The 16064-nt window shown below is 36.9% G+C and overlaps 1 protein-coding gene across 1 annotated transcript; it reads right to left on the bottom strand.

Moving 5' to 3' along the window:
• Positions 1 to 1441: 1441 nt before the first annotated feature.
• rchy1 (ring finger and CHY zinc finger domain containing 1) lies at positions 1442 to 15425 on the bottom strand. The gene is made up of 8 exons (NM_212600.2): positions 15363 to 15425; positions 13541 to 13660; positions 11668 to 11783; positions 9176 to 9254; positions 8993 to 9096; positions 8693 to 8722; positions 5640 to 5760; positions 1442 to 1719 (listed from the first exon to the last, which is right to left on the bottom strand). The coding sequence occupies exons 1-8, from the start codon at positions 15414 to 15416 to the stop codon at positions 1549 to 1551; spliced, it is 795 nt and encodes a 264-aa protein (NP_997765.2). The 5' UTR covers positions 15417 to 15425; the 3' UTR covers positions 1442 to 1548.
• Between the last annotated feature and the right edge of the window lie 639 nt (positions 15426 to 16064).

Here is a 16064-nt window from a genome sequence, read left to right as displayed (position 1 = left end):
ATCAAACATTTATCTCGTAATTTGAATTAAGTTATCATTTTGAGTAAAGGCACCATTCAAACTTTTTATCTCGTAATTTTGATTAAGTCCTAACAATAAGCAGCATTATTAATGCTGAATATATAAGTTTATGTTAGAGATTACTTCAAAAATAGAAAATATTCCTCGTACTTGAGGACTGATAAAATAAATAAAAGTAAAACATAATAGTATTTTTTTTAGACACATGCTTATCTATTACATATCTATTAGATCACAGTTGTTTTCCATTTCATTACATTGAGCTCTCTTGGCCACTGTAGATCTGAATTAAATCAAAATTATGAGAATCGAATTGGGATATAAGAATCAACACACAGCTGTAATTGCTGCTGAATGAATACAAGCTTATATAGCAGGCTTTACTTCATAAACCAGAAAGAGGACTCACAACATAAATAAATAAATAAATAAATGAAAAAAAAATGTTTTATACAAACTGCTTAAATAAATGTGTGCAATACCTAACCAGTCTTGTCGTCGATCCCAGTTGTAAGAGCATCAAATAATAACTTGACTTCTAGTTGATCATTTGGAAAAGTGGCAGAAAGTGGATTTTTCAGATGAATCATCTGTTGAACAGAATCACAATCATCACAAATACTGCAGAAGACCTACTGGAACCTGCATGGACCCAAGATCCTTAAATAAATCAGTCAAGTTTGGTGAAGGAAAAATCATGGTTTGGGGTTACATTCAGTATGGGGGAGTGCGAGATGTTCTGCAGAGTAGACGGCAACATCAACAGCCTGAGCTATCAAGACATTTAATACATTTAATAAGACAGTTGATAGCGCTCCTACTTCAGCCTCCACATCAAAGTTCCTGAAAGCAAAGGTGGCCAAGGTGCTCCAGGATTGGCCAGCCCAGTCACCAGACATGAACATTATTGAGCAAGTCTGGGGTAAGATGGAGGAAGCATTGAAGATGAATCCAAAGAATCTTGATGAACTCTGGGAGTCCTGCAAGAACGCTTTCTTTGCCATTCCAGATGACTTTATTAATCAGTGATTAGAGTCATTGCAGAGATGTGTGGATGCAGTCCTCCAAGCTCAGACACAATATTCATTCTGTTTCCACTGCAGCATGACTTCATATTCTATACTGGACATTATTTCTGTTAAGTGACAAGACTTTTGTCTAAGCAAAGTCAGGGCTTACTGTCTTAATTAAATAATTAAAAATCAACTCATGATCATATTTTTGGTAAAATACGTGTAATCTACAGGCCTTTGCCTTTCACATAAGCCACTTCTGATACTAAATGACCCACTAGAAGTCAAGTTATTATTAGTCGTTCCTAAAACCTGGAAAAGCGACAAGACTTTATTCAGGTAGTGTATTGGATCACAGTTGGTTTCCATTTCATTAATTAATCAATCAATCCAAAGTGGCTCAAATCAATAGGTTAACAATCATTTTATTCAAGCAGAACACAATGAGCCGAAGTACAGATGTGGAAGCAGTGAACGTTGTATCTCTGTGCCAGTAAAAGCTTATCTGGGAGTTTCAGTGGTGCTGCTCGGCATCGGGCTCCTCCGGAAGCGTCTGTGTGTTTGCAGCAGGAGTTCCCATTAGCCCTCCGTCCTGAGCTGTGTTATAAGAGCCACAACTGCTGCACTTCATGCCCAACACGTGAAAGGAGACGGTGCTGCGAGCCTGACAGTCATTGCATATGATCTGAAGAAAATAACACACACATGGGTCAGGAGAAAAAGGTTTTCCACTAATCAAAACAACCTAGGCCTGACACAATAATCAATATACATATGGACATTTCGCTCAACACACGGACATGACCGCAATCATTTTTGGTGATGCAATACATACAGTTGAAGTCAGAATTATTAGCCCCCCTGAATTATTAACCCTGTTTATTGTTTTCCCCAATTTCTGTTTAATGGAGAGCAGATTTTTTCAACACATTTTTTTATCATAATAGTTTTAATAACATCTCTAATAACTGATTTACTTTATCTTTGTCATGATGACAGTAAATAATATTTGACTAGATATTTTTCAAGACACTTCTATACAGCTTAAAGTGACATTTCAAGGCTTAATTAGGCTAATTAGGTGACTAGACAGGTTAGGGTAATTAGCCAAGTTATTGTATCCGCTTGTTAAGTGTGACGTCACGCGGAGCGGCTTCCGGGTCCAAGCGCTCTATTCAACTGAATGGGGAGATTCATGAAATGGTAATAATAAACGTTTACAAAGCGATTTAATACTTTCGAAAATCTCGATCGGAATATATATGTCCATGCCTAATATCCAATGGCCAGAAAGTGATTCATTGTTTTATAAATTGTTAAGATTTTGGTATTTGTTATGCAGCAAGCTCAGAGATTGTTGTGTACACTATGACTTTATGTAAAATTAACTTTAATGTGTGATAGGAATAAAACGTGATCATAAACGAATGATTTCTTCACTCAAATGAATGGCGGCTTGGACCCGGAAGCAGTATACATACGTCATAAACACATCACCACTTAACAATAACGATGGTTTGTCCTGTAGACTATCGAAAAAATATAGCTAAAAGGGGCTAATAATATTGACCTTAAAATGGTGTTTAAAAAATTAAAAACTGCTTTTATTCTAGCCGAAATAAAACAAATAAGACTTCCTCCAGAAGAAAAAATATTATCAGACATACTGTGAACATATCTTTGCTCTGTTAAACATCATTTGGAAAATATAAAAAAAGGAAAAAAAAGAAATTAAAGGGGGCTAATAATTCTGACTTCAACTGTATATATTGTCCATACATAAAATCCAATTCTAGCAACCCTTTAGCGGACTGTGCAACATCTCTCTCTCTATTGCAGGTGTCAGTTTCAGTATGGTTAAAAAAAGCACTATAGTGTTTACTACAAATTACTATAGTATATTTTGATTTGGGTGTCTGACAACTGAAAATAGATCTGGTAGCAGATATCACAGCCTCTGTGACTTTACCTTACACCGTTTGTTAACATTTATTTTTATTTATTTAGGATGTATTTTCACATTCAATGCCTAATTCCTAAACTGTTAAAATGACTAAAAGTAAATTAAATATTCTTAGGAATAAAATATGATCTTGGAAGAGTATACTCGCATTATGTTGATATTATATTGTCATTCTGGCAATCGAATTTACGAATCGTAATCGTAAATTCGAAATATATTTTGATGCTGTATATCACACAAGAAAAAAACTAGATATTGTGCCCCCTCTACACTAGTGCGTTTTAGTTTTAAAACAGCATTTTAGAATAAAAACGATCCGCATCCTCACTAGCGTTTCACCCAGCGTTTCTGAACAGCTCTCCGTCTACACCAAAACGACGGAAAACGCACATTACATGACCACACACACACACACTCTGGCATGCGCTGCAGCAAATCGAGTCAGATGAGAGCTGTGCTCGTCAGACTCATCAAGGGTCTCAAACTAGATCTAATCTCACTATATTTGTTAATCGTGATATTTCATTTATCTTGTTGTCTTTGTTTAATGACATACTCCTGACTTTGGTCTCTTGAATCTGTTACTTGTTCTCAGGTAACGTGTTTTGGCTGAGCGTAAAGATAGGTTAATAATTAATGTAATGTATTGTACATTATACTTTTATAATGGCCATTATTGATTATGAAAACTCATATTCAGCAGAAGAGAGGGAATGTTTTGTACTGAAGATGAAAGGAGGCAGAAATGTTATAGGCTCCGTTTTGTTATAAATATCCACACAGTGAAGATGAAGCTCATATATGCAGCACGACGCCTCAACATTTCTGCTGTCTGTTAAGTTGTTAATATCAAAATGAAAATAGGCAGTTCCTTAAATCATGCTTTCATTTTATTGTTGAGAAAGTGAAACAACATAGCCAGGATGATGTGAATGAGGTTATAAAGTTAACTGTTCCCATTGAAGATTTACCGGACATGTCCTCGGGAGTCTGTTTTTCATATCAAACTTGCGAAGTCTGAACTTACAACGAGAGGATGCAAGAACTGTGTGTAGGCTACTTAATATTGAGGAAAAGCCCCAATCAGATAGGTGAATGCCCACCTCCGTTTTCAGATGTCTCCATTTTCCCCCATCCACACTGAGATGGAGCAGCAGCGTTTTAGAATGAAAAGGGCCTGTCAGCGTTTTCGGCATTTGAAAACTCCGGCGTAGTGTGGACTGATGGCGTAGCCGTAGCAAAATGTATGCGTTTTAAAAAGAAAACGCATTAGTGTAAATGGGGCCTGTAACATTGACCATGCCACCCTCTCCAGCCTATTCACTTTAATATACTTTCCCTTTTCTCTCTCTCTTTTAAATTGTTCTTTTATATTTTGCGATCATTTTTTTATTTTACTTAATACACCATGCTGTCAACCTCAACTTTCAGTACTGAACTGTATATATGCTTAATCTGTCATAATTACTTTGCATGTCAAATATTCTTTGTTGTCCAATGTGTAGGTTATAATGTGGTCTATTTATTGTTTTTTTAAATAGAATTTTACTGTTATATATTTACTTTCTTGTCTATTTGTGCTGTCATTTTCCCAAGGATTCCATATCCGGGACCAGGCCATATCCTGAGCTGCTGCTGCGCTGATGGTCGTGGGGAGTGGAGAACATGAGTCTGATTCCAGCGATGCTCCAGGGACAGACGAGTCTTCGCTGAGGCCATCTTCCAGCCTCCACCGCGGTGACTGAAGCTCTGCACAAGACTTTTGGCCAGCGGAGAAATTAAAATGGTCGTGCCCAACTGAGTCTGGTTCTCTCAAGGTTTTTTTTCTTCACTCCCATCAGGTGAAGTTTTTTTCCCTCTCCGCTGTCGCCACTGGCTCGCATGGTTCAGGATTGGTAGAGCTACGCATCGATGAATTTGCTCTTCAGTGTTTGAACTCTCAGTAATGATTAAATCACACTGAACTGAGCTAAACTGAACTGAACTGAACTTAAAACACTAAAAACTGAACTACACTGTTCCAGTTACTATGACCATTTATGTGAAGCTGCTTTGACACAATCTACATTGTAAAAGCGCTATACAAATAAAGCTGAATTGAATTGAATTTTGTCACTGAAGCTCTGCACAAGACTTTTGGCCAGCGTAAAAATTAAAATGGTCGTGCCCAACTGAGTCTGGTTCTCTCAAGGTGTTTATCTTCACTCTCCTATCAGGTGAAGTTTTTCCCCTCTCCGCTGTCGCCACTGGCTTGCATGGTTCAGGATTGGTAGAGTTACGCATCGATGAATTTGCTCTTCAGTGTTTGAACTCTCAGTAATGATTTTAAATCACACTGAACTGAGCTAAACTGAACTGAACTTAAACACTAAAAACTGAACTACCCTGTTCCAGTTACTATGACCATTTATGTGAAGCAGCTGTGACACAATCTACATTGTAAAAGCGCTATACAAATAAAGCTGAATTGAATTTGTTAACTGTCATAGAAATGTAACAAATAAATCTTTAAAAAAACGAGCATAAACACAACTTTACATATTTCTTATGGAAAATCAGCTATTGACTTTGGTTGTGTCTGTGCTGCTCCTTATTTGCAAGTTGTGTTAAGATAATGAACATGTAAATGAAGGCTCGGTAACCTTGACTGTACTGTCCTGGTACTCAGTGGGCATTGGAGTCTGGGAGATTTCCTCATCCATCTGCTTCCAGTACTCCTTCATGTTGAAGGCCGAGTGCATACAGAGAGGACAGCGATACGCACTGCAGGACAGAACAACACACAGGGTCATACAACTATAAGACTGCTTTATAGAATGCAATGATTGTTTAATATGGATGCATCAAATTTTTGGACAGGAAATGGCATTTGGTTTTGACCAAAAGAAAAAAGGGAAAGTGTTTAGGGCACTGGTTTCACTCACTTTCAAACTGTAGTAACTGTGCTCAGTGTAGAGGCTTTCACACAGGACACAGAAAGCGCTGCACTATAAATCCTATTCATTGTAAAGGCTTGCATTGCGCAATGGTTATTTAATTAGCCTGTGCGTTTTAAAATCAGTAAAATTTTTCATTTAAATATACAAATTTTACATTTGAAAATTCTCAGAAAAAAAAAAGATTGTATAATCCTCAAAATGAGCCTTTCGGTAGAGGTCTGCGACCAGATTTCTGCGGCGCGGGAATAAATTTCCGAATAAATCGCGGGAGCGGTCGGTAACGGGTTTAATTTGGGACGGGAGCGGGCTGTCTAGCAATATCGCGGATATTGCGATGCGAATGAGAGAGAGAGAGAGAGCTTTGCCTGTGTGTGTGCTTGGTGCTTGTGTGTGTGTATGTTAGTGTGCGCGCACGAATGAGAGAGAGAGAGAGAGAGAGCTTTCCCAGATAGCAAAATACACTCGGGCCAGTTCCGGCTAGATTCTTGTCTGCCGGAGACTTACCACTCGGCCCGGCTCCGGCTGCCGGACTCGAATCAATTGGGCCAGATACGGCGGCCGTAAGCGAGCCGACGCTGCCGCATCCGCGCCGGAATCGGCCCGAGGGTAATGTGCGCTGCGGCCCGGAGCTGGCGCGACTCAGTATTTATATACCTTTATATAAAACCTTTTGGTATTACATTGGTACTTGATACATGGTATTACAAGCCTTCGAGTTGATATAACAGCAAACGCCTGTGTGTCTGCTTGGTGCTTGTGTGTGTGTTAGTGCGCGCGCGCATATGAGAGAGAGCTTTGTCTGTGTGTGTGTGCTTGATGCTGTGTGTGTGTGTGTTTATACAGACAGCTTGGCTGTCTGGACTGTATAGCTGGGTGATTTTCGGTTTTGTTCTCCCCCGCTCTTTAGCAGGATCGGGCGCGGCGGCCAGAAAACGGGGCGGGTCGGGCAGCGGGACAACAAATTTTTAATATAAGCGGGAGCGGTCGGGTTCGGGCTAAAACCTGGCTGGTGCGGGCGGGATTCAAAATTTAGTCCCGCGCAGATCTCTACCTTTCGGTGCATCCCTAATATTAAAAGCATGTACACATGGTTAAGATATGCTGCTAGAGCATAGCACATGGGTTTGAAATCTCTTAAATGCTATAATAATCTTTTTTGCGGCTTTATCTATCATTATATAGTTATATAGGCCTTGGCATTTGAGGATTTAAGGATATAGTTGTAAAAATAAATTACAATTGCCTAGTAGTTTTAATCTTTTATGAATGTCTTCTGTTCAACACAAAACCAGATATTCTGAAGAATCTGGGGAAAAAGCAGCCATTGTCATCTAACCAATATTTTGGAAGCCAATGGACCCTATCATATACCTGGCGCAATGTGGTGCAAGTCGCGTCACAATTGTTGTTTGCTAGTTTCAGCTTGGCGCAAGAGTTGTTTTGAAGTTTTGCACCACGCTGTTTAAATAGCAAATGCATTTGCTCTCATGTGCGCGCCCATAGGCGCTCTGGTCTAAAAAGGGAGGCGTTCTGACGTGCATTGCTGGCGCGTTGCTATTTTGAGAAACTTTAATAGATTTTTTTATTGACCAAAACAAATCCAGTCGAAAGTCCAGCGCAGAGATGTGCCTCACTTACACACTGCTTAATACACACAAGATGTAGAGCAATAGGCAAATATCTTTACATATGAAAAAGAAATAAAATATTAAGGATATATATAGGATATAATAAGAATATATATAGGATATAAATATAAAGGATTAAAATATTACAAACCATATTATTTTCTAGCCTTCCTAAATATGAAAAACCACTGCCTTCATGCCTTCTTCATCTCCGGAGGCTTTTTTAGTTCATTCAATTTGCTTTTGTATAATGTTCTTATTATTAGCAGTATTATTTATTATATCCATATTTATATTTGTTTTATTAAAAACAAGCTTAGATTTGCCCACCTGTCAGGTTTTAGACCATATGGGGCACAGCATGTGTATTAGGATGTAACTCAGGTTTTTGAACACACTTAATTATTATTGTTCATTTATTTGTTTGCTGGAAATTAGAACTGAATTTAGAAATAGTTTTGAAACAAATCTTTGCGCTTAACAAACATAATTAATTATTTTTAGGCTAATTGATGTCTGTGCGTCAAGGTTTCCCTATGCACAAGAGTGAAAGTGAAAGTTAATCAATTATCTCTCATTTTTGCACTGCAGATGCTCCGTTTAACTGTTTTCTTGCTAGTGAAATGCTCAGTTTTTCCACTTACACTTATTTTACATCATGTAAATAGCAAACACGCTATGCCGTGACACAACTGGCTCTTAAGGGAATGGGAGATGAGGCTCTGATTGGTTTATTCTCAAAACACACCTATAACTCATTAAGAAAATAAACTCAACCCTTTTAGACTATGAGCCACGGCGCAAAGTGGATTTTTCCGTCCTTATATTAGCAAAAATGGATTCTGACACGCCCTGAAAGCGTTTGCGCCCTGCTCTTTATGCATGGATCGTTAAAATAAAGCCTAATGTCTGCTCTTTCCAATATTCTTCCAAATATTTATTTTGGGAGAAACAAAAGATATAAACTCAAACATGTCTGGTCAAGTGGAGGCAGATTCCATAAATAATTCCAGAATTTTCATTTTTATGTGAAATATGCCTTTTAAATGTATGCAAAAAAAAAAGAATAAACTATGAATTATGCAAAAGATAACATTAATACAACAAGCAAATCAAATTGACACTTACCCAGTTTTCAACATGTCATCAAAGCAGGTTCTACAAGCAAAAAAGATAAAGTGTATGAGCATTAAATTACATACACCTGATAACTTTATAATAAGGGCTCATGACAATATAACGAACACACACATTATACATGCACATATACTATGTAAATACCCATTTGGGATGCAATTAGTCAAAATTAATCGTCAAACACAAAAAAACAAATACAGTACCTATTTAGTATCCAAGATCAGCGAATCAGTGCATATTCCTGAAGTGCAAGTAACTTATTTCATGCAGGGCAGAAGTTGAAGCACTCACCCGTGCAGCAGATGACCGCATGGCAGAACGTGAGCTCCAACTCTGGACGTGTGGATGTCCTCCATGCAAACGGGACAGTTCTGCCTGGAGACGTTCTCAACACACTGAAAAGCACAAACACTGCTTCACATCTCACTACTGACAGCAAGCAACGTTCAAGAATCAAAACGCTAAATTGCATACCTTGTGCTTGTCTTTTAGCTCAGTACCTAAACATAAATTACACTTCGTACAATGGAAGTATTTCTCTCTTGGACCAATCCTAAGGACAGAAAAAAAGAGGGTCGATCTGAATCTTATTAGAAGAATTTCATATGTGCTTGTTCAATAAAAACATGTAGAGTTGAAGTGAAATTATTCGTCATCCTGTGAATTGTTATTTCTCTTTGACATATTTCCCAAATGGTGTTTAACAAGGAAGGAATTTTTCACAGTATTTCCTGTAATATTTTTTTCTTCTGGAGAAAGTCTGATTTGTTTTATTTTGGCTAGAATAAAAGCTAAAGAACAATCCACAGTTATACAGTGACTTGCCTAATTACCCTAACATACCTAAATGACCTAGTTAATCATTTAAAAGTCACTTTAAGCTGAATACTAATGTCTTGAAAAACATTTAGTCAAATATTATATTCTGTCATTGTAGTGGCTCTTTTCTTTAGAGGCTCTCTCAATGGTTATGAAGACAAAGTCTTACCCAAAATGTCTTTTAAAATTTTACTCTTTGCAAAGGTCAGACAGTCATACAGCAACAGGTTTCTGCAGAGTGAGATGCAGCAGGAAGAGTGTGTTCCCTTTTTATTGAGTCCCTTCTCTCTACCTGTCCTCAGGTCTTCACACTTGCTCCCAGTTACATTCAGAATAGATTTTTAAAGTATTGCTACTCGTCTATAAATCACTAAATGGCCTCAATACAATACAGACATGCTCTCTGAATAGAAACCCAACAGATAACTCATATCTTTAGGATCATATAAACTAGAAATCCAAGAGTTCAATCAAAGCAGAGTGAATCGGCCTTCAGCTACTAACAGCGCCCTCTGCTGGAATCAGATTCCAGAAATGATCAGGGGCCTCATGTACGAAGACTTGCGTGGAAATCATACTAAAACATTGCGTACACACAAAGCTGTAAATGTGCGTACGCAGAACAAAATTCAGATGTATGAAACACTGCGTTCGCCGAATCTCACGCATATTCTTTTGTACATCTGAATGAACGTGAAACTGAGCGCAACATGCACGAGCACAAATCCCCTCCCTGCCTCCTCCCCCGTATGAATATGCTAATGACTCTACTTTGGCAAAACCCAACGAAAAAGCAACGGCAAAACGAAGCAAGAAGAGAAACTTTGAACAGAATGTGAATTGGAGGTGCTGCTTTCGGAGGTAGACCGGAGAAAAGCGGTGTTATTTGCAAGTTTGTTCTCCGGAATTAACAACAAAAGAAAAAAATATATAGTCGGAGAGTTTAGCTGATGCGGTTAACACAGTTGGATCTGAACATCGCACTGAGTGAATTAAACAAGAAATAGTGTGATTTATAGGTGTAAAATGTTGCACTACCTTTAACAGTCTCAGTGGCGCAGCTTGTAAGACGCATGTCAACATGTTTTGACACGTTCGAGCATGAACTCGGTTCGAATCCAGTGTCTGATGAACTCTTTCTTCTTTTTTTCCCCGTTACATATCAGATTTTGCCAAATATTTATCACGAGAAAGACAAGTAGGAATAATTAATAAGTTTGTGCATCATATTTTATTTGCACATTTATTGAATGGAAATGTTTCTGATTCACGCATGCAAATTCATCTTCAGATAGTGTCTTTATAGCAATGTGCGTGCAGTAGATCGCTCAGATTACATTGGGAAAACAGACGACCGCTGCAAATTGTGCTTTAATGTTTAGCTGGTTAACTGTATGGTATGGAAACCTTATATACCTGCTAGATGAACCCGTCTCATACAGCTGCCATTGCAAGGCTCAGACACTTTGTAGAGAGGAATTTAACACAACTGCCTCTAGAGTCCAGAGTCGCCAATGGAAATAAAACAGACACGCACAAAAAATGTGGGTACGCCTGCCATAAAGCTGCGCACATTCCCACGTTCAGTTCATTGTTAGTAAATCCAAACGTGAGCGATTCTGAGCGTGAAACCTGGCGTACGCAAAGTTTTTGTGTGTACGCAGCGTTGATACATGAGGCCCCAGATGTGCTCCAACATTAGGCACATTCAAATCAAGACTGAACACACATCAGTTTAGCCGTGCCTTTACTGAATAAGCACTAAGCTACATCCGACAGACTGCACAGTTGTGTCTTTCTTTTCTTTTTCATTCTTTAATAACCTGTTTTAACACATTTTCATCTGTTTTTAAATAGTTTTTAATATTAGTTTTTTTTTCTAACACTTGTCTTTTTTATTCTTGTTTATGTGAAGCACTTTGAATTGCCACTGTGTATGAAATGTGCTATATTAATAAAACTGCCTACTGCCTATAAGGTCAATCAGTAACATATGCCATGGATTAATTATCCTCTTCACATATTTCAATTTTAATTATTTTAATTCTAATTATTCAGGAAGGCTAATAATTTTGACTTCTATTGTATATATTAATTTATATTTTTCCCGGAGACGGTAGATGAAAACATTTAAATACAATGCAAACCTGCATATCCCACAGGGCTGGCAGTGGTACTGCTTCTTGTCTTTGTCAAATAGATGGCAAATGTCACAGTAATATTCTCCGAACTTCACTTCACACTCTTTACATATCTGTTGAGCCTGAAGGACAGAATATGCAAAAGCTTTAAAGGGACAGTTCACCTGAAAATTAAAATGTCCTAATTTTCTCTAAACTCAAGTGTTTCTGAATTTAATTCTTCTGTTGAACACAAGACATTGCGATAATGTTAGAAAAAGCAGCCATTGACTTCCATTTTAGGATTAAAAAACAAACAATGGCTGTTTAGGGCAGTACAATGGCTCAGTGGTTAGCACTGTCGCCTCACAGCAAGAAGGTCGCTGGTTCGAGTCCCGGCTGGACCAGTTGGCATTTCTGAGTGGAGTTTGCATGTTCTCCCCATGTTCACATGGGTTTTCTCCGGGTGCTCCGGTTTCCCCCACAGTCCAAAGACATCTGTTGTAAGTGAATTTAAGAAACTAAATTGGCTGTAGTGTAGGAGTTTGAGAGTGAAGGGGTGTTTCCCAGTAATGGTTTGCGGCTGGAAGAGCATCCGCTGCTTAAAACATATGCTGGAATAGTTGGTGGTTCATTCGACTGTTAATTTTCCAAAGAAAAATGAATGAATGAATGAATGAATGAACGAACGAACAATGGCTGTCCCGCAACATCTCCATTAGTGTTTAACAGAAAAAACTCATCAGGTTTGGAACAAGTGGAGGAGTACATGATGACACCATTTCTATGATTTGCTTTTAATTATGATCAGAGCTGAAAAAATAAGCAAAATATTGGAGCTTTTGTGAGAGATTTTTGTTTAGAACAATTAAAATTGTTGCGTTTTGACATATTGAGATCCAATATTATTACATCAGTTCTACTGCTTGTTAACAATTATCTAAACAGTCAATCAAATGGCAGCAACTCAATACATTTAGGCATGTGGACATGTCTAAGATGATCAGCTGAAGTTCAAACCGAGCATTAGAATGGGAAAGAAAAGTGACTTGTATTGTAACAGGCTGGTCTGAAAAGGAGAACATGTCCAGTGAGGGTTAGAGTTTGGTGTAAACAATGTATGGATACATCCTGCCATGCTGCTGGTGGTGGGTAAAGTCTAGTTAGGATACAGCTGCGGATCTGATAGCAACTGTATAACAATAAATAATATTTTTACAGTACTGTGACGGTTGGGTTTTGGGTTAGGGTGGGGGTTAGATGTTAAAAAATACAATTTAATTGATAATTTAATAAAAAACTATTAATAAGTAAATAATACTTGGCACAATTGGTGTTTTTACGTTGACGATTGGGTTTAGGGTAGGGGTAGATGTTAAAAAATACAATTAATGGGAAATTTAATAAGTAATATAAATCATTTACGTTAACTTCCAGCCGCAACCGTATCTGATCTAGCAACAACTGCTGGTGGTGTAATGGTAAGGAAGATATTTTCATGGCACACTTTGGGCTTAAATTACTTCGGTTTTGTTATTGACCATATCTGTTTCTTTATGATCACTGTACACTCATCTTGTGCTTAAATCACTCATCTTGTGCATGAAAATGAGATCTCCAAACTAAAATGTCCTCCACAGTCTCCAGATCTCAATTCAGTTGGGGTGTGGTGGTAAGGCATGACATGACAATAAAAACCAAATGTTTACAACTTTTCAGCACCTTCTCGACTCAATGCCATAAAGAATTAATGCAGTTCTGAAGGCAAAAGGGGCTTCAACAAAAATACCAGCAAGGTGTGCCGAATAAGTATATTTTGGTAGATATATAATGCTGTAATATTGCTCATTAATGTTTACATGTTTTGTGAGATGCTGTGCAAAAAGCTATGCTTACTCACCTCTTGAATAGTATTGCAAACTGCACATTTGACCTCTTGGACCTTAAACCGGTCCATTTGATGGGTCTCTTCTGCATCATGACAGAGTCTGCAAACATAAAATTTCCCACAGCAGGGAGCCTACAGAAAGAGAAAAATAAAACAGATCAATGCACCTTTTATTATTATGTTAATGACATAATATTTGGGGAATACAGAGTTATACACAAATCAAAGTAAAAGTAAAATAAAATAAATGCAGATAACTTAAAGTCTTTTCTTCAACAGTTCAGCAGAGATGAATTGCATTGAGGTAAATTGGTTTTATATTCGCACATTCAGACTATTGCACTTAATATATATATATATATATATATATATATATATATATATATATATATATATATATATATATATATATATATATATATATATATATATAAAGAATAAAAGAATAAATATTAAGATCCTGAAAAATCTTAATTGAATAATCAAAAATATTTTTTTAAAGTGTAAAATACTAATTAACTTCACTTCAGTTACCATCAGCAAATGGTTGAAACAGCTGAAAGCAAGAACATAAAAATAAAAAATGTTAATTGACCAATTGTTAAAGGTTGAGTGTCCAAAGTTTCCATTTTTTTACAAACAGCTTCTTGATAAATATGTGATCCAGTTTTCGAGCTGAAAAATATCTTTCACACAGGGGAGCAGATATAAGTTTTTGTTAAATTAATAAAAATGTGCAGTATGGTAAGTACAATCATTTACATGATCAGATCTATTTAGTCTGTGTTTATATCATAAGAAGATTATGGCTGTATCAATGTTCCCAAACCTTATTAATTTCATAATAATATATATTGCACATATTATCTTTACAACATTTGTACTATTTTATTGACACTGAAAACAATGTTGTACTTTGACAGTCTTTGGCTGCCAATATGATTTCCCCATTCAGAATTTGCAAAGAATACTTTTCTGATACTATATTAAGAAGATAAAAGTCTGAATGGAAAACCAACTTCACCTCAATTAAAATTACTATGCATTGAAATTAGAGAATCACAAAAGAATGTTTAGATCAGCGGTTACAATTTGGTACAGTTAGCATACATTTCGTTTTGTGAGCGTGATACTGTCCAAATAGCATCAATGTTTTGTTATTTTGTCTATTTCCAATAGTCTGGTGTCACAGTTCATACACAAGAACATTTTACCAGCTAACTTATAATATACAGAACACTTCAAGACACTTGGAAGCAAAGTAGTTTAGTGTAACTTAATACAACTGAAAAATAAATGAAGAATAGTTTAGAGCTTAGACTGGCATTTTACAAAAAAACAACACACAGGTGAGAATATTTTCTTAAACTTACTACTACTTCAGTGCGTGGATAATATATATGTAACATTTTAATGTATTTTCTTTTACTCTGTTAAGGAGTATGCAGTCAAAGCACCTACAATAGTCCAGTCAGCAGCAAAACAGGACGAAAACACAAAACCATAACACTAAACCGTCTATTTAATTTTCCCTGCCAAGCAGAACAAGTCTAAACTAACTCAAATTGTTTGTTACTTGTATGACAACAATAAATAATTGGAATTTACATTAAAGATAATTAAACAAACAACAAAAAGAGGATTAACGTTTCCCCAAACGGTGCTCAGTGATGTACGTTAGTCAGTCAGCTAGTAACGTTATGCTAATTAGACTCGTTTGAATCAAACGTTACTGCACGACCGCGGAAATTATTTTGCAAAATAACTAAGTTAACTTGTTGACAATGACAAGCATGTGTGAAGTACACGGTAAACGTAATTAAATGCCACTTACTTTTAATAAACAGCTGCGAACATAATGTTCACATCCCACTTTCGTGGCGGCCATGTTTCATTCAAAAGCTGGAAAACTTTATTTAAAAGAGTGTGAGTTAGGTGTGCACGAACCACAAACTGCCATCACTAACACACACACATAAAAAGCTTCAAAACGTGTAGCAAATTTCACATTCTTATACCCGCTCATAAAAATAAAAAGATTTTACTTAAAGTCATAGTTTTCGTGGAGGTAAACTTTGATTTATATTCGCACATTCGTTCAGCTATATTGTTTTTTTTTGTTGTTGTTGAAAGAGATGAAAATAGTAATGATAAAAGTAGATTTGGATTTTCTTCAGTAGTATTCCAGTTATCTCCTAATAAACAAACATAAGTTAAGTTATCTAAACTGGCAAAGAACATAGTGCTGCATCAGGGGAACTTGGGTCGAGCCGTCGAGCACACGAGAGGGCACTATCTCGGTTTCTCAAAAAATAAATTACCATTTATTTAATATTATTAACATAAACTGAATGTAAATAAAATATTTATTGATAACATGTTGTTAAATACATCTTAAAAATTAATTTTATGACGAACGCAAAAACAAACACGTGACGTATATTTTTCCGTGTACACCGCACAGGTCCCAGAAACACGGTCTTGAAATGCGGTCCTGAAAGGAGTAGGGTAATCCTGCACAACTGGAGTGGCTGCA

This window comes from Danio rerio, chromosome 5, assembly GCF_049306965.1.
Source record: "Danio rerio strain Tuebingen ecotype United States chromosome 5, GRCz12tu, whole genome shotgun sequence".
Lineage (NCBI taxonomy): Eukaryota > Metazoa > Chordata > Actinopteri > Cypriniformes > Danionidae > Danio > Danio rerio.
This window is presented reverse-complemented; position numbering and strand designations above follow the sequence as displayed.